The sequence below is a fragment of the Rattus norvegicus genome, chromosome 8 (assembly GCF_021556685.1).
Source record: "Rattus norvegicus strain SHRSP/BbbUtx chromosome 8, alternate assembly SHRSP_T2T, whole genome shotgun sequence".
NCBI classification, from domain to species: Eukaryota; Metazoa; Chordata; class Mammalia; order Rodentia; family Muridae; genus Rattus; species Rattus norvegicus.
In genome coordinates this window covers 116921577-116948227 of record NC_141541.1, presented here as the reverse complement: position 1 = coordinate 116948227, position 26651 = coordinate 116921577, and the positions used below count along the sequence as shown (strand labels likewise).

Below are 26651 nucleotides of genomic sequence, written 5' to 3'. Positions count from 1 at the left end.
GAGATGTAGAGAGTATGATCCAGACCCAGACAGAAGCAGGGTTTCCTGTGTTTGTTTTGTTTTGTTTTGTTTTTCCGGAGCTGGGGACCGAACCCAGAGCCTTGCGCTTGCTAGGCAAGCGCTCTACCACTGAGCTAAATCCTCAACCCCGGTTTCCTGTGTTCTTATAGGAGTTGGGGACTTAGCTCAGCCATAGAGTATTTGACTACACAAATCCCTAATACTGGAAAAAGTGTGTCTCAAGGTTGCAGAGGCTGAAGCTAGGTATGCCTGCTGAAGTAGATGAGTAGTCATGAAGGCCCAGAACCCCTCCATCAGTAGGAAGTCAACTAAGATCGTCTGTCTTCTGCTTACCTTTTCTCTCAAGGGATGCAGGTGTTTTGATACTGCAGAGGCTTGAGGAGGGATGAACGCCCCATGGACTCTCCTACCCTCCAAGTAGTCTCTAACCTACTGTGTGGTTATCCCCAGGCTGCTACGTACAAGGTTTGGACCTTTTTTTTTTTTTTTTTAATTTATAAGTACACTGTAGCTGTCTTCAGACACACCAGAAGAGGGCATCAGATCTCACTACAGATGCTTGTGAACCATGTGGTTACTGGGATTTGAACTCAGGACCTCTGAAGAGCAGTCAGTGCTCTTTTTTTTTTTTTTTTAAAGATTTATTTATTTATTTCGTATATGAGTACACTGTAGCTGTCTTCAGAAACACCAGAAGGGGACATCAGATCCTATTACAGATGGTTGTAAGCCACCATGTGGTTGCTGGGATTTGAACTCAGGACCTCTGGAAGAGCAGTCGGTGCTCTTAACCATTGAGCCATCTCTCCAGCCCGGGTTTGGTACTACTCTATCCTTGGATGTACTATAATCTTAATGCCAATTATAGTCACTTTAACATGGGAGCCAGAACCAATGGGATGCCAGTTAGCAGGCACCCTCCAGGGAACGGATACTGAGGGCTTCATGATTGTGATGGCTAATACTGTCAACTTGGCTGGGCAATGTTGTCGCACAACTTCAGTCTCAGCACTCTGGAGGCAGAGGCACACAGATCTTGGAGTTCAAGGCCAGCCTAGTCTACAAAGTGAGTTCCAGGACAGTCAGGACTATACAGAGTAAAACCCTGTCTCCAAAAAACAAAAGTCTACTTGGAACTCTCTGAAATCACCATTTATTCCATAGGCTAGGTAGGGTCTGAATACAGCTAGGAAGGAAGCGGAGTGGCCGGCGTTCATTGTTCCCGACTTCCTCACTTCGGGTGGAATGCAACCAACTGCCTCATGCCTGTTTTGTCATAGCTGTACCCTTACACTATGAGGCCAAACCCTTAAGTTGCTTTTAGCAGTTTGTCACGGCAACAGTTAGTGTTCTACAGCAACCCAGAGACGATGGCTGGCTGACCTTGCTTCCCTGGAACAGAGAGTTTTGGGATCTTTAATACAAACCCACGTACCCCAGGATGAGGAGGGAGGGGAGGGAGCCATAACATGTTGTGGATCAGTCACTAAGTCGGTTTATTTATTATTTATTTTTAAAATATATTTAAACAGCAGCAGTCACTTCCAAAATGCAAAAAATTACAATTTTTAGAATAAAATTATGTTTATAATGCAGGTCAGAAAGAATCGAAGGTACAACCGAGAACCAAACGCGCAGCACTGAAGGCAGCTGGAAAAGCCAAGGCCTGCTAATGTGGGGACCAAGTTGACACGAGGTCACAATTTGTGAGGTTCCCACCCCCAAATCATGCCTCCCCAAATTCCCATTGGTAGAGCCAGTGTCCTCTGAGTGACAGAAGAAAAAAATGTCAGAGATGGCCCTCTGTAGGGGATCTCCCAAACCCAGCCCCTCCATCAGCCAGGGACCTGCTAATCGACCTCCTCCATGTTGCTGTACGTGGGGGCTGGGCGGTCCACAGGGGGGACGAATCGTTCAGGGGCTGTCCGCGTGGGGGCCACCTCGGGGGCCTGGCCAGGGCCTAGTCCCTGCAACAGAATATGAGGACAGGGGTTGGGGGTTGCCCAGCATACTGCCTGGCATCCCGGGGGTGCTGGCTCAGAGCCCCTGCACCCAAGGGAGGGCCCCTAGGCAGGCGCAGACAGCAGCGGCGTTTAGACAGAGAGACGAGATTGGGCCTGAATACTCACTTTATTAACACTTTAAATACAGGAAATAGTTCCAAGCAGGGCCAAGCCCTAGGACAAGGGTCAGAGAAACAGGAGGACAGACAACTGGATGGACACACACCCTAGGATACTCTGCCCCCACAGAGGCTGTAGTCCCAACAAGTCTCCCACCAGATACATACACTGAGGCTCAGAGCCCAGAGCTGTCTCCCACCACAAAGGCAGGCCTGTCCTGGTGAGCATAGGTAGGCCAGCTCACAGCAGGCGCCTGCAGGGGAGCTCATCTCCAGCGACTCTGAGATACCAGAGGATAGAATACGTTGAGCACAAGGGCCACCAAAGCCGCCACGGTACCCAGGACAAAGTATCGGAGGCAGCCCTCGTCTGATGTGGTAGGGCCACGTGGCGGGGGCCCCACCCAGTCTTGGGGCCCCCAAGGACCCAGAGGCCCAGGCCCCTCGGGCACCATCTCCTCCTCGGCCTCGAGCTCCTGCCAAATCCGGGAAGCCTATGGTATGTGGAAAGGGCCATCAGCACCCAGAGGATGGGGAGGCCCAGTTTCCCTGAGACCCCTAGCCAAGACAGTCACATTAAGGTGACTGGGTCTAAAGCCCCCACATTCAAGATCAAGCAGCAGGGAAGTGGGTAGGTAGCTAGGATCCAGGTTTCTAAGCGGAGAACATTACGGTATAAGAATCCTGACAGCCTTGGGCCTCCCCAAGACAGCTTTCGATCCACATGGAGGTTTTCATGGGCAAGGGTATGGAGTTTACCTGGTCAGGTTTTAAGTCCAGACATCCAACAGAAGGGACCAGCTCACAAAGTAGCCAACCCCACGGCAATCTCCTCAGGATTACCAATGTCAAGATCCTGACCATTATGTTGTGTCTGAGCCTGACAGAGGTCTCAAGGGAATATGGACAACAGAAAGGAGGTTGCTGGTCTAGAGGACAAAGTGACCAAGCTCATGGATCTATGGAACAGTGTCAGCCTGAAGGGTCAGTAGGGCATTTGCTCACCACAGAAAGTGTGACAGCCACTCGAGGCAACAGCCATCTCTGACAGGGAATATCTTGAATACACACCAGAACATGAGGGTGATCACCAATGAGGGTCTCTAGGCTGGCATTTGGAGCATGTGGGGGAGAGTCTGCTTACAGTCCTACACCTGGTGAGTTCAGGGCAGGTCTTTGGCCTAGACTTTTGTGCACATGGTGGCAGCGTGTTTTTATAAGTATGCCTTTGACTGTGTCCCTAGGCTATCTTCCAGGATGTCTCTGGGTGAGGCCTGAATGTCAAAGAACCCAGTCTCTAAATTCTGTAGACTTGAAGGCCCCAACTCTGTCCCCCAACCAGCCTGTCAGGCCTCCCCAGTGCCTCACCTGGCTGGCAGCAGCCTCGGCTGCAGGGCCTAGGTCTGGGTGGTGTTCAGCGTGAGCTGCCCTGGGGGGCCTCTCCACAGGAGAGTTCCGCCGACGGTAGAAGAGCACATAGGCATAGCGTGTCACCACCTGGCTCTCGTCTACTGTTGTCACCGTGCTGTCATCAAACAAGCGCCAGCCTAGAGCAGGGTGGAAGAGTATGAACAGAGCCTGGACTACCACCCACCACCTATCCTGCTGGCTGTGCGTGCCCTCACCCACGTCACTGCGCTGGCTACTACGGTCACTGGGCAGCCGTGCACAGGCAGTGTAGTGGCCGCCGATCATGCCTCCGTAGTGGTTGATGACTGCATACAGGTCATAGCTAGGCAGCTGCTCCTCTTTCTGACCAATACAGAACTTGCTCAAGTCCAGGTTCCTGTAGTCCCAGTCAGAGAAGGGTGAGGCAGTTAGTTCGCAGGAGCCCAAGCTGCCCCCGATACCTGTGACCTGTCCACGTCATCAGGGATCGCTCATTGCTCACCGAACTGGAAACTCCACCAAGTCATTGATCTTGTCACGCCAAATGAAGCTACGAAAGGAGAAACGCTTGAGCTGCACGATGAGCACATTTGGTAGGCGCCACAGCAGCAGCTGCTTGGAGGCCTCTCGATGCTGTTTGCACTGTGGGCAGTACCTGGGAGGGACAGAGGAGCAGTCAGAAGCAGCTGAGTTTCCCTCCACCCTGCCCTACTCCCTGCCTGCTGCCTGGTCCTCACCAGGCTTCCTCAGGTGCCAGCACTTCAGGCCGTGTAAAGAGATTGAGGCACTGGTCCAGGGTGAAGTGGCCAGCACGGGCAGCCTCACCAGCGGAGCCTGGGTCTTCAGCACACTCCAGCTCCTTGGAGGCCACCAGCACAAACTCCTGAAGGCGTTCGTTGTTCCGCCACACCAGAGCCAGGCTACAGTCATCACCTAGCTCCAGTGGAGTGTCCCCTGGAGATAAGCAGAGACCATGGTCACATGGCCGCGCAGAGCTGCTGGTACCAGCTACCCTGACTCCCGCCCACATCAGGCACCTTTGTCCTCCAGCCGCTGCTCACGGCTTGACGCATCAATTTTATAGATGAAGAACTGGGGCGTGTGGGCGCTCACAGACTCACGTGAGTGCTGGTACCCAGGCACAGCAGCTAAGACAAAGCATAACCAATGTTCATCTGTCCATTTGGTCCTAACCACCTTCCCCAACTTTTCTCTGCAGTACCCAAAGCATTTCAGCAGAACATACCTTCAGGCCGAGACACCCTCTCACCAGCAAGCAAGGAACACCCTTCCATAGGCCCACTGGCCAGCATCTCGGGAGAAATTCCACTGGTGCTAGGCACAGGACCCCGATCAGCAGGTGGCCACATGCGGTGAGCCCCGGTATCCCCCTCAGCCACAGGAGTCACCAACTGGAGCTCAGAAGGCTGAATGGGTTCTCTTTCACTATCCCCAGCCTCCAGAGAGCTGGTTGAAAGCAACGTGGTACAGCCAGGGCTCTGTGATTCCAAAGCCATTCGGCCAGGCTGGAAGGGTGGTTGGAATACGCTCACAGAGTACCTGGCAGCAGACAAGGCAAGGCAAGGAAGAACTCTGGTGTAACACTTGAACACCTCTGCTCCCCATCCATACTGCCCAGCCTCTGGGCTCTTACCGGGCATAACCTTCTAGTAGCTGAGCAAGACGGGCATAAGTGAGGCGTGAAGCAGGTACACTGACCAGGAAGGGGTAGCCAATGTTCTCGGGGCGGCAGAGGCCTTTGTGGTCAGGCCAATGGGTTTTCTGACAGAACCTGGAGGGAAAGAAAAGGTAAAACAAGGGCCTTACCTCTAAGTGCTGTAACTATATTATCAGGGACTTGTCTGATGCATGCCCCCGGGGACTAGATATGCCAGCCCTACCTCCCCAAAGGCCAGATAAAATGGAGAAGTGGGTGGAGGGCTTAAAATTTGTGCCTGTGTGTAGAGGAGGACAGGAAGGCAAAAGGCAGGTGGAGAAAATGGGAGGGGAGAGGTCATGGGGTTCCTCACTGGTTGCAGTAGCCCACACGGTAGCAACGGGTACAACGCTTCAGTTTTTCATCTTCTGATTGCTGCTTCCGCTGGCAGGCTGCACACTTGGAGATAGGGATGCTGGGTACCTGGGGGCGCTAGGGTGGGTCATCTGGCTCAGCAAGGGCAGGCAGGAGTGATTAGCCCCCACCAAGACCCTGAGGCATCAGGCTGGCCCCACTCACCTGCTGCACCTCTAGCACCACTACCCTCTCCTTAGCCAATTCTGGGGATAGCAGCTCAAAGCACAGGAGCACGTCCGTTGGCGACACAGCATCCAGTGAGTGGGAGGGCAAGAAAACACGGTGGAAACGATTCTTAATTACCTAAGGACAAAGAACATACAGATGGCAAAACCTTTCTCTAGGCCTGCTTCATGGCACTAAGGAGGGCTTAGTCTTGCACTTTAGTCTACTGAGATGGGCAGGACAGGATCCATGGACTAAAAGAGGAATATGCTTGCCTGGGGGCAGAGTACATTAGAGAATCGGAGAGACAAAGCGTGAGCATGAGTCATGCACTGATCCTCTGTCCCCAGGGTTACTAGCAAACTCTTCATCCAGAGAAGACAGGGAAAGACAGAGGACACGTGTGGGACTGGAAAAATGGCTCAGCATTAAGAGCACTGGCCATTCTTCCAGAAGATGTCAGTCCTATCCCCAGCAAATACATGGCAGCTTGCAACCGTCTAGAACTCAAGTTCCATGGGGTGGGTCCAACAGACTTTCCTAGCACCAGGCACACAACATACTACAAACTCACATACAGATGAGCAGACAGAACACTGAAAATGTTAAAAAAACAAAACAAACAACAACAAACCCACCATCACACATGGCCACACACAGAAGCCTGGGAGGGAAGATCTACCTCAGCCAGGCGCAGGCTCTCAGGCTTCACGTGGACACTCTGAGAGAGGGACTCCAAAACTTCGCTTGCGCTGGAGTTCTCCTTGCTGACGCTCACCAGGAACTTAGGCAATAAAGGTCAAGTCAGCAAGGGGGAACGGATAAGAAGTCATATTTTTAAGGACAGCCAGAGGGAGGGGATTGTTACTCACCTTGATGGGTTTGCTATGGGGCTCTCTGGCAAAATAATATATGGGGAGAACCTTTTGCTTTTGTGGCAAGGGTACCGGCAGATAAAGGAACGGGTCAAAAGTGATGGAGACCTGCGGATGCAGAGGTGACATGGGGGTCACAAGGGTCAAGGTGCTCATTCCTGGAGAACCTAAGCCAGGCTCTCCGGTGGCTCTCAGGGTTCTCACAGCCAATCAGCAAACTTCAGTGGTAAAGCACTAGACTGAGGAAGGGGACCCACCAGGAGAGATGGAGTCCCCTCTTCTGGCAGCTTAACCTTTTCCCCAGGGTTCCCTTCACCTGCTCTTCACGCGCCTTTCCAACTGTACCGGCAACACTGGCATGCCATGCCTTACTTATCCTTGCTGTACCACACCTGTGCATCAAACACCCCTGACCTCAGTCACGAAGCCGACCTCGCCTGATTTCTTCTGACCAGAGACCCTAAGGCACTTTTAGGTTCTGCCCACTTCCCTCCCCCAAATTTTGCCCAGCATTCTAAAAACACACATGCTTCAAAGTATCTGGCCAAACCGGCCCAACTAACTACAGGCCATCTCTCTAGGGGAGTCCACTGTACCTTGGCACACACAGGGCACACCAGCTTTGACTTGTACTGGCCCTGAAACAGGTCCACAATGAATGAGTCGTTCCTCATCTTGTGCCGCTGCCATGCTTCTTCAGCCACCACCTGAGGAAAGATAGTGAGAACTAAGGAGAACTATGGACTGGGACACACAAAACCCTTTCTACAACCCCCAACCGACCTCGTCAGGTCGCCCATCTGAGTCCACAGTCTCTGTGTAGGGTTTGTTTTGGATCCGATTCAGGTCTTCATGCAGCCCATCCAACAAGAAAGCCATGAACTCTTGGGCATCATGCTGTGCGTAGCCTGTAAACTGGCTGGCCTTGCTTGCTACAATGGCCTAGATGAAGAGGCCAAAGTGTCAGTGAGAAATCTTAGCACTCATTCGCAGGACACCTTATTAGCCCTCTCATCCCTCTGTAAACAAGGTGGGAGTGAGCACAAATCACCTTTAGCTTGGAGGGTTGAAAGGCTTGGTGAGTGCCCTTCCACAGGGCCCGGAGCAGCACAGCGAAGCCAATAGCCAGACGCCCACCAGTCCCCAATGGGTTATTGTAGTTAATCTCAGCCTCAAAGGATCGGTCTAGGAACAGCCGAGTAGAGGTGTGAGAGACAGAGGTACCATTTCTGCCTATGCCCCAGTCTCCTGGCCCTGACCTTCTTACCGTGGAAGAAGTCACGAAGCTCCCGAGTGTTGGACAGAGACTGAATGACACTATTCATGAAGCAGGTGTTCCCTAAGTTGACGAGGCCAGTAAAGCCTGGGAGACAAACCTTCTTCTCTTCCTCTTCATCCTCCTCCACACTATCTCCACTCACTGGACTATGAGGCATTGGAGGCACCATACATGTGGGTTTGGGCTGTGCAAAGAAAGGAGAAATGACAGAGGAGCCCTGGTGCTCTCCAGCCTCATTCGTGACCCATCCCAAGCAAGGGTTCTCACCGAGGCCAAGTGCGGTTCTGGCTTTGGGGTAACATGCTCCAAGGGGGTGCGAGCCACCACACCATCCAGCCCCGAGTCCTCTGACCGAGCCTTGGGTTTTTCCTTCTCTACAGCCCTGGCTTCCTCCTGGCCAGTCAGAGGGAGGGGGCCACCTCCTGGAGGGGTTGAATCCAAAGGGGTTGGACCTGTCGGCACGGCAACCTTTGCACCACCCACTGCACCTTAAAAAGGGGGAATGAGAGGGCTGGTGGTTAGCAGCACGTGTGAGGTGGTGGTAGGGGGTCCTAATCATGTGGGGCTCAGGCAATGAAGGGAGCTCGTGTGCAGACCTCGTGTAGCAGGGGCCTCCAGTCCCCCCCAGCGCTGACTCTGCCGCTTCCGGAGGCAGATATCGATCCGAGAGGCCGTGAAACAAAACGTACATTGCTCTGGCTCAATCAAGTTCCTGTCAAGGAAAAGCTGAGTTCAGAGATTTCAGGAGAAGCAGGTGAGGTTAAACAAGCCAGAGAGATGGAAACCCAAGTGAGACAAGCAGTAACAGGGCTGGGCACCACCCACCTGAGCTTCACCTGCCAGCGGAAGATGGTGTGGGGCCCACAGCCCGGATGCAGCCTCAGAAAATTTCCATCCCTGCAGAGGCAGAGCAGGGAAGGAGGAAGAACAAAGGAAAATGCTTGAAGCACACTCCCATCTGAGGCACACCGCTGTACCTGTCCCAGCCTCAGCCACACACCTGGTCTGGAAGATCAGCGTGAAGTCCTGCTCTCGGAAAAGTACTCGAGAGGTATCCCTGCGGCTCTCCTTCACATACACGTGCACCACCACTGAATCCGGCCCCTTCTCATACGAATCATTCTTGACAAATGCCAGGTTCACCATAGACTCTGGTTCTATGTTGAGACCATGGCTCAGTACCATCAACCCAAGACAAATTCCAGCCTGTTACTATACTACTCCCTACCCACCCATCAACCCTGTGACCCAACCTGGGGGCCTGCCTTCCCAGTCCCCATGTTACCATCCGCTAAGGCTGCAGGATCAGCTCCAACTGCCATCTCCTCTTTGAAATGGTCATCTTTCTCAGGGTCTCTGTTCCGGATCATGACTGGGGAGACTGAGTCACTCCTGGGGGACACTGTCTTCTCTACTGTCAAAAGGGCTAAATTCTTCTCTGAGCCCAAGAGACTTGTTTGAGGGTTCACTGGTGGAACATGGAGCTGCTCCTCAGCCTCAACCTAAACACACACAAACATGCAAACATGCAAACACACACAAAGAGAGAGAGAGAGATTAGCTATGAGTCTAGCAAGTTGTACCCACTCTGGTCCACATTCCTTCCCAATCTCTAAATATCCAAACAGGACAACAAGCATCTAACTCTTACCTGCGTAGCTGAGTCGGACAGGAAGGATGGGGCATCACCCTGGGGGCCAGGGCCATCCATGGACCCTTCACCTTCTGGCCCTCTGCAGAGATGAACAGCCCTCTTGGCACTGGGCCCTGCCTGTGCCCCAGGGCTAGCCCCTGAGCCTACCTCACCACGGCCCTGGGCCCTCTTCTGGTTTCGAGCTTCCTGTTTAGCTCTGCGGGGCTCAGAACCTGGCTCCAGGGCAATGGGAGACAGTTCTTGTCCGTTCTCCTGGCACCGCAATCCTGGCACCAGTTCTTGGGTCCCTAGAGGTTTCTTCTGCCAAAAATACAACCATTAGGCCCTGTTGAATACAGTGAGCATCCCCAACTCCCACCCACTCGACTGGAACTTACCAGGAGAGAGGGCCACGTGAGAAGAGGCACCTTCTTTGGTAGTGCCAACTGTAGAAGACCACCCTTGCGAGTCTGCACTTTGGTACAAGAACTTTGTATTTCAGCAAAGAAGACACCACCCCACTGCCGACCATCTGGAAAAAGAGTGGCAAAAGTAAGCTGGGGTGGGGGTACCTGTGACCTCGAAGGTAACCCTGTCCTCAGGGTACAGAAACACACCTGGAAGCCTCACCACACAGTCCGTGTCTGTGAAAGCAGCATCTACTTCCTCCAGACATATGGGACCTGTTCCCACGCGCAGCTTAACAACCACCTCATCTGAACTCTGTCTCCAATCGAGCAACAGTTCTGCAGAGAGTGTGGCAGAGAGATCAGAGGGGTCTCTGCAAGGTGCTAATGCTGACAGACAGATACACTAGGCAAGCTACTGCTCCAGACGGGAGCTAAATTCTTTCCCTCATGTAGCGCCCAAAACTCCACTCAATACTCACCATCTTTGGTGGGCTCCTTTCGAGGCATGGACACTGGCAACAAAAGAAACAGACAGTTATGAATGAGCCATTCTCAGCTCTTACCTCCTTCTGGATCTTAACCAGATCCCTCAGGGTGAAAGCCGAGGTTCTACCTAGCTTGCCAGGGGCCTTTTTCTCAGCATCAAACCAGTATAAAGGAGGGAAGAGATAAACTGCCCTATTTGCATGTCCAGTTTAAGGGAAGAGGAAGCTAAAAGCACCCTGGAATCTCTGCTCCTACCTCTCCTAGGATCTCCATCCTTACTTTCCTGGTTTGCTCGATCCTTCTGTTTCTTCTTACTAGTTGCCTCCTCCAATCCCGGAGGCCCCCTCCTTGGGCCTGTAGCACTGGTGCCAGCAGACATCTTGAGCCGCTTGCTAGACAGCCAGAGTGCCCCAGAGTCGGCAACGGCGTCTGGGTCAGGGCTGCGGCGTTTTCTTCCGGGCCCAGCTATCTTGGCAACTCTTTGTGGCCTAATTCTTCAGCAAAGAACCAAGAGCCTAATGAAAACAGACCACGAATCATTGCCAAGGCCAAACTATTCGCTCCCTACCTACAGTGAGGGTTCAGCGACACAGGACTCTCTTAACCCTAAAGGGCAGCAGCAATTTACACCATCCGAAGGGGCCATGCTTACAGTGAGGCTACCCTATGAGGAAATAAATAATTCAAGTTGCAGCAAGTGCTTCAGGCCACACCTCCTGTGTGTCTACAAAAGATCCACAACACTGTAAGCTACTCTAAGAAATGCTAGATCAAGGCAGTCATGGCCTGGGACCAGGATCATCCTCTGGACAGGAGCCATGGCTCCAGCCCACAGGTCTGCACTCTGAGCAGCCTACTCCGCTTCCTTCACTCTCACCGGCTGCTTAGTCACCACCAGACAAGTAGAAGGTGAAGGAGTTAGAGGGAGACCAAGAAGCAGTAGCAGTAAGGCCAGCCTCTGAAGCTACAAATGGACCCAGGTGCTGTCCTTAACCAAAAAGGTTCTGGGGCTAAGGTGTCCAATCTGCTTCCTGTCAGCTCCTATTTTTGCCATAAACCTGCTCCTGAAACTTGGTCCTTTATTTCTACCTAAAGAGGGATTTCTCTCCTCAGCCGTAAAAGGAGTGGACTCCAGTGTTGGGCTACAGGGTGGGCATCCAGCTTAACAACGAAACGGCCATCGCCCGTCTCCAGGTTCTTTCATTCATCGGCTCTGAGCAACTGAGGCCTAATCAGTTCCCCACCTGGGTGTGGATTCTTGCTCTCTCCATCCAAAGGGAAGTTCTCAAAACCAGTGAGGGTGGAGATGGAACGTAGACCTAGTACCTCTGGCAGCCTCAAGTCGGGCTTGCGAGCCAGAGGAGATATGACTAGCTTGTGTTCCCTTAGGGGAGAGGGAGTGATAAAAATATCCTTGTACGATAAGAGTGATGAGCTGACTCTTTAGTGACAGCCTGTCCAGGCCTGTGGACAGAGCACCCGCCGTTTCCTCCTTACACCTAGACCCAATTCACAGACTGACTCCCTCCCCCATGCTCCGAAGTCGTCGAGGCGGCAGAGGAACGATCAAGAGATCCCAGCTGGCCAGAAAAGCTGCGCAGAGTTACTGAACTCAGACCAACGCCCCAGCTAGGCTGCTACCCGACTCCAACCTCCGAATCCCAGGCCTGCCACCACCTCCTCCAGGAAGCCACCCTCGCTCGCCGCTAATCCTCTTAAAATCACAGAGGCCGGCCACAGGTGTAGCATAACGGCTCAGTCGGCATCGGTGGGCCGAGCACGCCGCGAGGCTCGAGATGTCGGGGCTGGCACGGCCCGTGACCTTGAACAGGCCGCCCCGGGCCAACGTTGCGGCCTTCCCGCTGCGGCCAAACCGGCGACTTGAGGCCCACACCACTCACCGAGCGAGACCGCCGCCACCAGCCCTCTTCGGGCCCTGGCAACACGCTCTCGATTCCGGTTCCGGCGTCGGGTCGGTTCCGGTTCCGGCGCGCCCCTCCCCCGTCCCGGCTCCGCCGCCGCCGCTTCAGCCGCTTGTTTTGTTTCGACTTCTAGATACGGCTATGGGAGGCGGAGTGCCGAGCTGATGACGCACTTCCGGCAAGAGTGGGAGCTGTAGTGAAGGGCAGCTCCAGGGAGGGCGGGAAAGAAAGAGGAGGGGTTCCGGTGCCTTGGCCTTTGCTAGAAGCCTACTGATGATAGGGTATATAAAGATCCTTCGCCCCTCCCATCAAAGTCCAGACAACACAGAGGTGGTTCACACTGGTTTATTGAAAGCACTTGCTAGCCAAGAGCTCTTTAATGTGCGGACAAACGCATGTGGAACTGTGCTTGGAGACAAGGCTAAACCCTAGGGAGTGGTCACTGGCAGGTGTTGTAGATCTGGACCTGCAGGTTGATTGCCTGAAGCACACTGCGCATCCTGGCCTCCAGCCCATCCAGCTGAGCCGCTTTGACCTCCAGTTCGCGTTCATTCTCTTCATATGTGCCCTCCAGTTCTAGAAAGGTCAAGGAATAGTTTAGGTCTTTCTCACACAAGCCCACCCCTTTCTAGCTACTGCCCACCATGGTCCTCACCCTGTAGCCGCTGCAACTTGTCCTGAGCAGCCTGCAACAGACCCCGAGCCTCATCCCGCAGTTGTTCTGCTCTGGCTTGTGCGGCCAGAACACCTTCAGCCTTCCGTTCAGCCAACGCCCTCACAGTTTGGTACTGGTCACCTACTTGTTCCCGTAGCTGCTGCAGATGTAAAAGGCAGGGTCGGTATACTAGTCCAGTGGAATTCTAACTACAATGCTGTTAACTCATCCAGATGGCTTTGCCCCAACTCACTTTCTCAGCCTCCCTGGCACGGCTCTGGGCACTGCCTGCTGTCTCTTCAGCTGTAGATGCTGCCAGGCTGTTTCCTGCCCTTTTCAGTTTCAGGGCTTCCAGAAGGGCATGTAACTGCCGAGCCCGCTCACTAGCAGAGTTCAGAGACTGCTCTGTACCTGCCATCCTCTCCTGGACCTGCCACAGAACGGACCAGGTTTAACAAATCACCTTTAGTGCCAGCAATTGAGAAGGAGAAACGAGTTGATCTCTGTAACTTCCAGGCCAGCCAGGGCTACATAGAAGACCCTGTCCCAAACAAAACAAAACAAAACAGATTCGCAGGGCATGCCCGTAACCTCGTCCCACTGACGTCCTAGAGGAAGCGTACCTGCTGCAGGGTCTGCTCTGTGTTTTTTGTGTCAACCACTGCTCCCCGGATGGCGCCCTGAGCAGCTCCCTGTGCCCTCTGGGCCTCCTCCAGTGCCGCTTGGACTGTCTCTGCCTTCTGTCTCTCACCCTCAGCCCGGCTCCTGAGGAAGTGAGGAGAGGGGGATCAGTGTCTACAGGTATCAGGAACAGGTTTCAGGAACGGGGATCAGGCTTGGGGTCAGACCGTGCCCGCTGTGCATCTTGCAGTAGCTGTTCAGCCCGACGCACATCCCCCATGGTATGTGCCAGGATTGTGTCCACATCCGCCAGGCTTCGGACACGTTCTGCAATCTCACTTGCTAGGCGCTGGATCTGCTCAGGCGAGGCTGGGATGGAGATGTCTAGCACCCGTGTTGCTACCATTTCAATACTGTCGGGATCAGCTCCCTCCTCTATGGAGACACAGGCAAGGGCTTAACAGACTCTCCACCATGGCCTTGGGAACACAATCTTGGATTGCACATGCATTAAGAGTTTGCTAATAGGCATAAGGGTGTAACCAAGGGACAGGGACTACATAAGGGACACAGACTTAGAGACACTGACTGACAAGGACTCAGGGCCAGACATAGGGTCATAAACACATGTCCATTGCAGACCCTGAAACTCAAGGACACACAGACAGAAGGGAAGCAACCACATGGCCAGGGCCACATGGGAGGCTCACGGCTGAGGAAGTCCTTCACATTCTGGATAAGTTCTCGAAGCTCCTGATTGGCCTGCTCCACTTGGCCCCTAGAAGCATTAGCCTTGTCCAGGGCTGCCTGTGCTCGTTGCTGGGCCTCCTCTGCCTGCCGACGAGTCTCAGACACTCGGCTGAGGATGCCACCACCTTCTACCAGCGCTCTCTGCAGCTCTGCCTGTGTGTGCCGAGCCCGGCCCAGTGCTAGATCTGCTGTGGCTGCTGCTCCACTGCAACCGAGGCCACCACAGCGGGGTTGCCCATCCTCATCCCGACATCCAGCACCCCCACAAGGGCTGGTAGCACAGGGTGCGTCCCCTGGGGCCCCACACACCTGCCAGGCACAAAACAAGTCAAGGTTCTGTGGGAAAATCACCCACACCCATCTGTCCCTCCCCATGCTTGCCACCTCACCAGCTCATTTACTCCCGTCAGGCTCAGGGTATGGGTGTGTGTGGACAGCCGTCCAAGTGCCTGCTGGTTGGCCAAGTGCTGGCGGTTGAAGTTCTCTCTTTGGGCACCCATTAGCACTTCTGCCCGACGCCGGGTATCTGCTGAGTTGCTCACAGGGCTGGGTATTGCAAAGGTGGAGGCATTGGCCCGGCGCTCTGCTTCTGTAGACTGACTGTGGGCATGTCGGATGCTGTCATAGGCACCTAAGTTGGGTCAAAAGGGGTCAGTCAGCTGAACATTGGCCTGGCCCACCCGCCTAGTTAACCAGCAACTCACCTAAGAAATTTGAGTGTTTGAGGATATCCAGATGCTGGTCAAGCTGCCTCAGTGTGAGATTAAGTGCGAGCCCGTCTCTCTCCAGACCACTGAGTGCATGGTTGGCATTGAAGTTCTCATCCTGTACATCTGTGAGCTCTGCTTCTAACTGAGTCAGGCGCTCAGTGGTCTTCCCAATTTCATGACTGTATCAGCAGGGGACACATTTAGAAAGGCTTCAGTCCAGATCACTTGGGCCTTTGCTCCACCCTACCCTATTTATTTAGCCCCATCCGTACCGCAGTCCCTCTGTGGCCTCTACAAGCTTTGCAGTAGACGCAGCTGAGGTGTTGCGGGCAGCCACGATGGCCTGCACCATTCCCAGCTTCCCCTGCAGGTTTAAAAAGCTGCTCTCAAAGGCACCCAGCACACCCGTTTGCTGCAATTCCTGAGCCCACTGCTCCAGGCGCCGCGTACGAGCAGCAAGGTCCTGTACCACATGATCCCAGTCTCCAAAGCATGCATGGCAGGGGTGACAAGCAGGAAAAACACCCGAGAAGCCACGAGCACACTGGTCGCAGCGCACGCCAGACACGCCTGGGCGGCAGCTACAGTGACCAGTAGAACGATGACATTGGGGTTTGTCTATTCCTCTGGGATCACAGTCACAGGCTACAGGAAAAGACAAACCACAGTGTTAGGGCCCTTATGATGCAGGCGAGATAGTCTTTATCTACCTGTTTGTCCAGATTTCTCACCGCGGCACTGCAGTCCAGGGTCTCCCCAGTGGAGCTCTTGGCACTCAGAACAGGTCCTCCCACCAAAGCCAGCATGACAGTGGCACTGCCCTGTGAACTGGGGTACAGACGGAGGAAGGCTCAGAGTCCCTACCAAAGGTAGAGCCCTCATGGCAAATTGCCAGCTCCCTCTACCCAGACATCTCCAGGGCTCCATACCTCATTGCAGGTAGGGCCTCTGGCCCGGCTTGGGTGACAAGCACAAGGCTGGCAGCCACGTCCACTGGTAAAGTTCCAAAAGTTGGGGGCACAACGGTCGCAACTGAGGCCTTGGACATGGGGGAGGCATGGGCACTGCCCAGTGCTTGGGTCACAATGGCACAGGTCTGTAGATGGGCACCGCTGGGGATCTGTGCCCAGAAGGTTGCAGGTACAGCCTGGGCAAGCCAAGACAGACAACAATCAAGGGGTTCTATCTCTAGCAGAAGCCACCCCAACCATCTCTTCCCACACTCCTACTCACGGTGACAGCTCTGTCGGGCAGCTTGCCCATGGAAGCCAGGCTTGCAATGGCCACAGTGGGGCCCCTCCGTGTGGTGTAAACAGCGCAAGCATTGCCCCGTGTGGGGATCACAGGCACCGGGATCCGTGGGGTCAATGTTCCCACTGCACTCACACAGTTGGCACCTGCCACCTGGCTTGGATGGGTCCCCAAAGTGCCCGGGGGCACAAGCCTCACACCGAAGCCCTGTCCACAGTCAAGAGGAAACCATGATTATTTATCTTAGCCACCTCACCCAGATCTCATACCCAGGCCCTACCCATTCACCTGTGTAGCCTGCTCGACAGTGGCACACAATTTGCTGGGAATATCCATCCCGGTGACATGAAGTAGCAAAGTGTCGCTGGCTCCCGGGGCCTTCAGGGCAGGGACAAGGCCGGCACTGGCCCCCATATGGCAGCCGTGGGTCCCCATGAAAACCAGCAATGCACCTGCAGGGGAATGAATAAGTATCATCTGCAGGCAGCCTGCCCAACCAACCACCCATAGCTGCTCTAGGCTCACCTCTCACAGTGCTCGCCCCCTGTGTAATCACGGCAGCCCAGGCAAGCGCCTGTGTGGGCGTCACACTCATCTGCACGCCCGTTGCAGACACACGGCCGGCAGTTAGGGAAACCCCACTGGCCACGTTGACAGTGGTCACAGCGAAGACCAAAGGCACCGGTTCGGCAGAGACACTGTCCACTAGTCCCTTCACACAGGGCACTGAGTGCTCCGTCAGGACTACACTGGCAGGCTGGGGACAAGATAGAGACTAAGTGGACAGGAGGCAGTCTGGCTGGGAAGGTTGGGGAAAGGAAGAAAAGGGCAAGGGACCCCAACCTAAGAGTGTGGGATCCAAATCAGAGCTGTGGAAAGTAGCAAAGCCAGAGGGGAAGAGAATAGCAGAGACCAAGAGATAAACGAATACCTTGACAGCCTGCGGGCCCAAAGCCATAGTAGCCAGTAGCACAGGCATCACAGCGTCGTCCAACCACTCCAGGCTTGCACCGGCACTGGCCACCATGAGGATTGCATTCGGAACTCAGTGAGCCTTGAGGGTCACACTGGCAGGCTACGAGGGGAAGAGCAGATTGCAGATCAGGCTAGGTTCCCACCTCTGCCTACCAATCCACAGGAAGAGTACTTACGCAAGGCGCCATTGTAGACCAGGGAGGACGCACTGATGAGGAGGGGAACGCAGGCCTCAGATAGGGGGGTCTTGCTGGGCATCAGACCTTCCTCATGGCAGCGGTAGCGTTCAAAGGTGGTACGGCGTTCCAGGGCAGCAGCATCCCCCCCACTAAACATCTCTAGCATCAAGACATGGGGCTGCAGCACCAGCTGAAGAGACGGGCAAGGGTGTATCTCAGATAGGACCACGTCAGTACTGCCAGAGTACCTCCCTTAGCACTACATGGGCCTGCCTTTCCTGTCACAGACCCTTCCCAATCATCACCACCATCATAATCTCCACCCCACAGGCCCTGCCACCTGGGCTGATAGGGAGCAAGAGGGACTTGTTCACCGAGTCAATGAGTATTCCAGATCCAGAGTATGGGGTTTCAGGATGGGCACGTCCCCCTGTTCCAGTCAATTTCAACTTCAGCTTGTAGGAGAGACCAGGCTCAAGGCAGACAGGTCTGGGAAACACCAAAACCCTGGGCATGGGGAGGAGGGAGACAGATATAGGGGGCCACACAGGGTCCATGTGCCCATCATTCTGGGCCTTTTGCACTGCCACTCACAGCAATCAAACCTGTTGACCAAGGCAGAGATGACAGCTGGGCCAGAGCAGGCCAACATATACCTGTTGAGGCCCTAACACAATGTCAACAGAAGAGTCCCATACAGACAGCATCAAGACATCAGCAATGGAAACTGAACCTAGCAACCCCACTCCCGGTATTAGAATTTGCCAGGCTTTCTTCTTCTCATTTGCTTTCATTTTTATTTTTATTTTATTATTTTTAATAAGTTTTTTAAATATTTATTTATTTATTTATTCTATTTATTTATTCTTCAGACACACCAGAAGAGGGCATCAGAGCTCATTCCAGATGGTTGTGAGCCACCATGTGGTTGCTTGTATTTGAACTCAGGACCTCTGGAAGAGCAGTCAGTGCTCCTAACTACTGAGTCATCTCTCCAGTCCCCTGCTTTTACTGTGAGTGTGTGTGTGTGTGTGTGTGTGTGTGTGTGTGTGTGTGTGTGTAGGTGCCCACAGAGGCCAGAAGAAGGTGCTGGATCTTCTGTAACTGGAGTCCCATGCACTTGCAATGCAGGGAACCAGACTTGGGTTCTCTGAGAGAGCGAGTGTTCTTAGCTCCTCTCCAGCCTTGGTTTTTTCAGTTTTTTTGTTTGCTTGTTTGTTCTTTTCTTTCTTTGTTGTTTTGCTTTGTTCTTTAGACAGGTACCCAACTAAAATATCAGTAGTAAGTGAGTATTAACTTATTTTATAGTACCAGGAACTGAACCTAGAGCTTTGTAGCTGCTAGCTAAGAAGGTGCCACTGAACTACATCCCTAGACCCTTGTTCCTTTGCCCCTGAGACAGTGATCCTGCCTCTCTACCTCCTACATGATTCTCATCACCTCGTAAACCCAGAGACTTGATCCCAGAGTCTTCTCCTAGGTGCTACTGCTACTTCTTTTTGCTTTCCCACCCATTAAATCCATACAGACCCCTGTAATGATTACCAGGTAGCCTTCTACTTCACTGGGACTTCTGGCCCACTCTATGTCAAGGGCACCAATGACCTTCATGTAGTTCCACCCAGTGGGCACTGCTCTATTTTTACGTGGCTCCAGGCTCTAGCACTCAGAGGCATGGTGTGAGTTCACTGTATCTTCCTCTTTGCTCTTTTCTCTCAGTTTCAGTGAGAATGAGGAATGTCCACATTCCTTGTTTCTCCTTTTGCCCACTCATTTCTCCTTTTTTTGAGACAAGATCTCACGTCTTCCAGGTAGACTTTGGATTTGCTGTGCTGTCAAAAATACCTTGAACTTCTTTCTAATCCTCCTGTTTCCACCTCCCAAGTGCTAGAATCACAGGCACAACCACCTCATACAAGCCAAATTTTTAGTCCAAAATGACTCCTCTTTAGTAAGGCCAGACACAGACATCTAGCCACTCACTAGCCTTATCCCTGGAGTCAAAGAACCTCATAACTGTTGCTTCTCAGCAACTCATGGTGGTGTATCCCTTCAGCCTGCACTTTAGATGCTAAGGCAAGAAAATCACAAGTCTCAGGCTAGCCTGGGACCTGTTATAAGATCCTGGAGCTGGGTGGTGGTGGCACACACCTTTAATCCTAGCACTAGAGAGGCAGAGGCAGGTAGATCTCTGTAAGTTTGAGGCCAGCCTGGTCTACAGAGTCAGTGTCAAGATAGCCAGAGCTATACAGAGAAACCTTGTCTCAAACAAACAAATGTGGGGGGTGGGTGAGATGGCTCAGCAGTTAAGAGCACTGACTGCTCTTCCAGAGGTCCTGAGTTCAATTCCCAGCAACCACATGGTGGCTCACAACCATCTGTAACAGGATCTGATGCCCTCTTCTGGTGTGTCTGAATAAAGTGATAAATAAATCTTAAAAAAAACAACAAACAAATGTGTATATATAGGATGTATATGTGTATATGTATATGTACATGATGCATATGTGTCTGTATATAAACCAGGCATTGTGGCACACTCGTATAATCTCAGCATTTGGAAGATAGAGATAGTAGAAGTTCAAAGCCATTCTCAGCTACATATCAAGGCTAGCCTGGATAAATGAGATCCTGTATCAGAAAACAAAAGGGGAATGGGGAAGGTTTAGCATGTAGCCAACAGAGCAATGAAAAAGATACAGGAAACAAATTCTTCTAAAATGTAACAAAACCTTAACTAGACCAGTCGCATCCCTACTCTTACACCTCTGCCCTGCAACCACCATCATCATAAGGTTGTCCCGGGGTAACAGAGCAATTAATGTCTTGCCTTACATCCTTGAGGAAGCAGGCCCTGTTTTATGTGTCTTTCCTGTGAGCATAGCTATGGACCTGGCAAACGGCAGCCAGGAGGAGGAATTTGAAAGAAGGAGCAGATGGAAGCACAATGTCGTCGTCCTTCGGGGGATCTGCAGGGCATCCTTACTGCTGCCACCTCACCTGGTGTTTGGGTGAAGCATCCCCTGAATGCGGTCATCCCTCGGCAGCACGTGCCCACACGGACTGTGTGCAGACACAGGCCCTGGGCGCTGCACCACCAATTCCAGCTCTGCCCACTGCTCAGGAACCTGGGGGAAGAGGACAGTGGAGAGGATGCTTCCACATCCAGAATGTCAGCACGGATCAGCCACCACAGGGTCTAACCTGGGGCTCCCAGCGCAGTAGCAGGTCATAGTCCATGGCCCTAGGCAAAGAGGTCACCAGGAACTCCACTTCCTGACCTTCCCGCAGTCGCACAAAGCCTACACCAGTCCAGGACGGAGTCTCTCGGTTGGTCACCAGACGTTCTACCACCTCAAGCACCTGAGAGTCAAGGCAGTCACAGCAGGGATGAGGACTCAAGTGAACCACGGTCTCTCGCCTGCCACAGTCAGCCCCAAAGACCATTTCTCCTGCCAAGACCTCCCCTAAGACTGGATAGTAACCTAGGCCCTCCCAGGTACCACCCACAACCCCTCCTCTCTACCATACCACCCAATCCCTCTGAGTGCTCATACCTGCCCATGGGCACCCTCAGCCTCCCAGGTTAGATGGTCTAGAAAAGGCCGGAAGTAGCCAGGCTGTACTTGTTCACAGCGCCGCCCAATCATGTGTGGGCGGCAGCGGCACTGACCCGTGGCTTCATCACACCTGAGGAATGCTGTGGTTACTTAAGGACAGCCGCTTGGCCTTCCCAACCACCTCTCAAGCACCTGTAACAGTACTCACTGAGGATCCAAGGCACCGCCCACATCACAGTCACAGGGGCGGCAGCCTAGCAGGTCATGGCTCAGGCCCCAGTGGCCAGGCTAGGGAAAAAGGATTGCTGGAAGCCAGGAAGAGACCTCTTCCCCGCCCACCAGGGAGTCCAACCACACTCCCAGCATCTACCACTGACTGGTGAATGCGAAGTCCCCAGACCACTGGTCTATACCCTTGGCCTCCTGGACCAGACACTTCTCTTCCAGGACCAGACTCTAAGTTCTCAGCGCCCACCCAGTGGACTTTGCCCAGAGACATGTGCTTTGAGAACAAGTCCAGGACCCCAGAACCCCAGATCCCTCAGTCGCACCAGACAGCGGTCACAGCCGTCTCCAGTCACCAGACGCTTGCAGAAACAGGTTCCACTACTGGAGTCACAAGGGGTGCCCCCAGGCACTGTGCCCCTTGAGTTACACTGACAACCTGTAGGGAAGGCAGCCCATTTTAGGGAATGAAAGTAGAGTTTAGGTTTAACTGCATCAGGAACCAGGGGTTAAAGGTGGACCTAGGAGCTAGGGCAGGAGACACCTACGCTGACATCCTCGAGGGTTGCTGGCACTAAGTCCAAAGAAGCCGTCCCGGCATTGCTGGCAGCGAGTGCCAACCACGTGTTCTTTGCAGCGACACTGGCCTGAGACCAGACCTAGCACAGGGTCATCATGGGAATCACAGCGGCCACCGTCTTGAGAACCCATTGGGTCACAGTCACAAGCTGAGAAAAAGGAAAGTATAAAATCACCCTATCCCAGTGACAAGCCTGAGACTTCCCCTACTCCTGCTCTGGTTCTCCCCCAAGCCCTTACCACACCAATTCCCGGTGACCAGGACCGTAATCTAGCTTCCTAGTTCCCGCCTCAGGCTCAGCTTTCCCTCCCTCGTGCCCAATCCCAGCCTTACGACGGCACGCAGCTGGATCCCGCATGTCCTTGGTTGGGTCACGGTAGAAGAAGGGCCGGCAGAGCTCGCAGTGGCGCCCAGCCGTGTTGTGCTGACAGCCATCGCAGACACCTCCACTTACGTTTCCAGATGCCAGGTACACAGCCATGTCAAAGTGGCAGCTATGACTATGCCCGTTGCACTCACACTCTAGAGAGGAGGCAAAGACCAATGGGGAACTAGGAGGGTTGAGGGTCACCAAGGCCTGGATACCCTTTAGGCAAAAGCCTAGGTACTTAGGGCTTGACCAACTAAGTTAGGGTTCTATGTCTCACTCACTCCGACAGGCGTGAGTATGGCCATCCTCAGCAGGATGCCAGGGAAGGTCCTGATAGAAATCCTGACACTGCTCACAGTTGAGCCCACGAGTATTGTGCTTGCAAATACAGGCCCCATGTACCTGTGCGGATACAGGGAGGGTTGACAGCAACATCTAGAAATGCCTGCCCCTTCCCGGCAACCCTGTTCCAGGCACCCTAAGTCCCTTACCATGCCCTCAGCATGGGCCGGTGCCCCTGGTGCAGGCGCACACTGTGAGGCATGTCCATAGCAGAAGCAGTTCCCGCGGATGACAAGTTCATAGAGAGCATAATAATATTTTTCCCGGATCTCCCGCCGTGGGTCAAGCAAGTTGTCTCCCAGTGTGTGAAGCCGGGTGAGGTTCACACGGAGGTTGGTGATCTTCAACAGGTCTAAGAAGAGGAAGAGGGCTTTGCCCAACTGGACAGGTGGGCCCTTGTTGCCTCATGCCCACCAGTGTCACCATTGGTTGCAGCTGCCAAGGTCACCTTGGGAGACCTCTTTTCGATTGCTACCAGAGCTAAACCGGGTTTGGCATCTGCCCTAGGAAGCACCTAAAATAGTTACTGAGGCCCCAAATAGTCCCCGGTCAGACACTGAAACTGTGCCAGTCTCCACAGTGGAACACTCACTCTGAATCCGTGAGCTGTAGGGGTCTGGAATAGGAATAGCAGGATCCAGCACACGATAGATGACCTAGCAGGGCAAGAAACCCACAGAGATAATGAACCTCACCTCAGGTCCATCACGGACCCCCTTCATCCCTTTCCTCTCCTCAGCCCAGATCTCAGCCCTTACCTCGCCTTCAGTAGATGGCTCAATTTCTGAGTAGCGGGACTCACACACTACATCATCCCAGCGACGCGGCGGGGCCAGCGGGATTCCTGGGAAGTCAGCCCCGCAGTCGTAGGAAAAATATCGGTAGACACGCCACGTGCGGCCGAAGTCTGCAGAGCGCTCCACCAGCATGGCCGCAGGACGAAATGTCTGGTTGGGGAAGGAGGACACATCTGATACAAATCATAATCACTGCCAAGCAGCTCAACCAGGTGGGAAAGACTATGAAAGCCAGACAGTGGTCAGACCAGGGGGGACAGCCGCCTCTCACAGGCAGGTGAAAATACCATAAGGCCCAGAGAGGCTGTATCTGACCTAGTCTAGGAACGGGCGCAAGGCAGCATGTGCAAAGGCTTAGAGGTGTTCACTATGGAAGCTATGCAGGAAACGACCAGGTTTCACACATAGAACACAACACATGAGCTCAGGGAAGCTTGGTTATAGACTAGGGCATTGTTTACGGGTACTGAGGGGCAAAGCAGGGCAAGTCAGGCAGGTTCGCTGGTGTGCAGGCACCTTGAAGGTCATGATGAGGTGGGTGAAATGAAACTCAGCTTCCAGGTCCAGTTGGATGGTGACCATCGGAACACCTGCAGCAGGAATCAAGCAGGGGTCAAGTTTTGAGGTTACCAGGAACAAGCCCTAATCACTCTAATGACCTACTCAGGGGCTCACCGTTCTCCGACTGCCACCAGGCCGTCCGGCGTTGTGGCGCAAAGCTAGTGACTACATTCTGGATCCGGTGACTATTTGGGTTGTCTCGAGCAGAGAAGGGACGTCGGGAGTCACACAGGAAGCACTTCTTTTCATCCTGGATTGGGTGACGTTTAGGATAGGTACCTTAGACAGGGTCAACCCCACCCTGACCCAGCCAGCACCTGCGGTCCCCAGCCAGCAGCACCTGCAGGTGACTGACAATACAGTAGGGTTGAGGGCTATGCAAGCCACACGTGGAGGAGGCTGTCAGTCTGTCTGCACGGCCCACCAACAGGTCACCGGTGGCTGGATAGCAGCTTCCTCGAGAACAGCCAGGTACATCCAAGGATGGGACTTGGGCCAATGTGGCAGCCAGCACTGAGGGCAGTGGGTCAACCAGTTCAGCAGTGCTCCTATTGGGTAGCCCCACCCTTGGGCTAGCCTGCCACCCCTAAACCTACCATCACATCCCACAACCTTAGGCCTCACCAGGCCCCCTCACCACTTAGAAGTAGGCCCAAGCGAAGTTCCCATGGCACAGGCTGTCCCTGCCTGCCCCTCCCTGGTTTTCCTGAGGCCCACTCCATCCTGAAGAGAAGTAAAATAGAAATTAGGAGAGATAAAGAGTCCAAAGACGAAAGCCCACCATCTCCCTTGGGGTTGATGCTGACCCTGACCGTGTGGGTACTGGGCTGGTTTCCCTCCAGGCCCTCAGTCTGTCCCAGGGTCCGACCAGCAGTCACTCCTCCACAATCTGAGAGACTCTGACGACTTTGAGTAAAGTTGGAAAGCAAGGGAAGGAAGCAAAACATGGAGTGGATCTAAAACAGGATTACAACTGAGGCTAGAACCCCCCCAAACCCCCAACTCCTACTATACCCCTGTCCCCTGCAGAAAACCTTCATCCCAAGAACCAGACTTTGGTTACTTTACCCACAAATTTTTAAAGCTGAGGTCTATTTTGCAAAGGTGTATTTAGCAAGGAAGTTAGTTACAAGAACAAATTGATGATTAAAGGGAACACGCCGAAGAGAAATTGGAACAGGCTGCTCAAAGAGGGAACATCCTGGGGTTGGGGATTTAGCTCAGTGGTAGAGCACTTGCCTAGCAAGCACAAGGCCCTGGGTTCGGTCCCCAGCTCCGAAAAAAAAAAAAAAAAAAAAAGAAAGAAAGAAAGAAAAAAAAAAGAGGGAACATCCTGGTCCACATATCCCCATAGCATCCCTTAAATCCAGATGTGTACCAAGACCATTGGGAGATGGTAAGCACGGCATTTAGTGACAGGAAGAGGGCTCTTGGAGTTGGGGGGACAGCAGAGGTAAATAAGAGTTTCGTGATCTTTGCGATCTGAAAGGCAGATCGAAGGAGCTTATGGCCTTTGTCCTTGGTGTCACTATGGAAACCACTGTCAAATAAGCCACGGGGCTCCCAGGGTTACAGCATCAGCCGTGATGGGAAAGGTGCAAGCTGGAATCCTATTGGACCTGTGGGAAGGTTTAGGACGCCCTAAGGGACAGACTAGGACTGAGCTCCTGGAGATAATAAGAAGGCCACACACTACCGTCTGAAACACAACTCTGAGGAACTCGCTCGTGCATAATCCCTTCAGCAAATGGGTTGCGACAAAGGTTGCCTGTTTCCTGATTAAAATGGGCTGTGGCTACTCCATTACCCAGAGGATGGGTTCTGGGTGACAGACTGGACCAGCAATAGCGAGTGAATCCGAATCTTGTGACTATTTATCCATTCCGGACTTTCCAGTCGTCTGGCAGCCCGGGAGCAGAGAGTTGGAATGCGCGCACCCACTAGGCGCGTGCCCCACCCAGACCCCTGGGACTTCAGGCGGGAAGAGGGTGGGTTCAGGGTCCGTAAGGCTTGCTTTGAGTGCTACCGCTATGACCAGACTGCTAGAGATCAAGCAAAGATTACTGGAAGCTGCAGGCGCCGGTGGGAAAGCTGAAAGTTCTTCAGAGGAAACTTTCCGCCCCACAAAGGAGGATGGAGGCGGGGCAGTCAGTCTGCTGGATTTTCCCTGTCACCTAAAGGAGTCCTGTGGGCAATCTAGGGAATCTCTGGGATACCAGAGGTGATAGGTCAGAATCTTAGATCACTTGGAGATAAAGGGGCAGGATGGGGTTAAGGACATCAGAGGGGGTTACATGGTAGCTCTGTTCTCAAGGTTAGATGGCCAATGAGGGACATCATAGAATCACATTTAGAACAGAGGGTACTAAGTAGGGTCTCTCGTCTCTCGAGATCAAGATGAGATTCCTTGGTCACTATAAATCACCCAGGGGGTTTTAGGGTCCTATCCTTTTAAGTGTCTGAATGTTTTGTCTGTATAAAGAGACCAGAAAAGGGCATCAGATCCCTTGGAACTGGAGTTACAGAAGGCTGTGGAGTGCCATGTGGGTCCTGGGAATCAAACCCAAGTCCCTGGGGGTGGGGGGGAGCAGCCTGTGACCTTAACTGCTTAATTTCTCCAGCCGGGCGGGTTCCATCTTTTGCTAGCATCTGTAGGCACGGCAATCAGCTGCTGGCATGACCGTAGCATACATGCGCTT

General features: G+C 53.3%; 2 protein-coding genes across 24 annotated transcripts; both read right to left on the bottom strand.

The window, feature by feature from the left end:
• Nucleotides 1-1512: 1512 nt before the first annotated feature.
• Usp19 (ubiquitin specific peptidase 19) lies at nt 1513-12531 on the bottom strand. 22 transcript variants are annotated; one of them, XR_015626762.1, is made up of 28 exons: nt 12356-12531; nt 10710-10969; nt 10448-10480; nt 10176-10304; nt 9957-10090; nt 9577-9879; nt 9211-9427; nt 8926-9082; nt 8751-8822; nt 8522-8637; nt 8193-8413; nt 7914-8109; nt 7698-7831; nt 7430-7588; nt 7243-7353; nt 6644-6754; nt 6454-6555; nt 5769-5909; nt 5563-5681; nt 5187-5324; nt 4779-5092; nt 4570-4680; nt 4270-4486; nt 4035-4187; nt 3769-3929; nt 3512-3690; nt 2151-2637; nt 1513-1988 (listed from the first exon to the last, which is right to left on the bottom strand). XR_015626762.1 is itself a non-coding variant. In XM_087562600.1 (27 exons), exons 2-27 carry the CDS (start codon nt 10831-10833, stop codon nt 1872-1874), a joined length of 3969 nt encoding a protein of 1322 aa, XP_087418726.1. In that variant the 5' UTR covers nt 10834-10969; nt 12356-12531; the 3' UTR covers nt 1513-1871.
• A 174-nt stretch (nt 12532-12705) lies between these two features.
• On the bottom strand, nt 12706-24843 carry Lamb2 (laminin subunit beta 2). Of its 2 annotated transcripts, none has more exons than XM_087560548.1 (33): nt 24759-24843; nt 24590-24675; nt 24293-24465; nt 24067-24202; nt 23908-23981; nt 23353-23541; nt 23187-23250; nt 22744-22946; nt 22534-22654; nt 22216-22404; nt 21851-22030; nt 21629-21741; nt 21286-21365; nt 21075-21207; nt 20722-20880; nt 20518-20645; nt 17892-18024; nt 17515-17707; nt 17295-17438; nt 16889-17120; nt 16652-16815; nt 16346-16570; nt 16042-16259; nt 15844-15940; nt 15385-15757; nt 15107-15291; nt 14792-15033; nt 14363-14711; nt 13880-14087; nt 13655-13796; nt 13285-13461; nt 13032-13191; nt 12706-12952 (listed from the first exon to the last, which is right to left on the bottom strand). In XM_087560548.1, the coding sequence occupies exons 2-33, from the start codon at nt 24672-24674 to the stop codon at nt 12816-12818; spliced, it is 5406 nt and encodes a 1801-aa protein (XP_087416674.1). In that variant the 5' UTR covers nt 24675; nt 24759-24843; the 3' UTR covers nt 12706-12815.
• Between the last annotated feature and the right edge of the window lie 1808 nt (nt 24844-26651).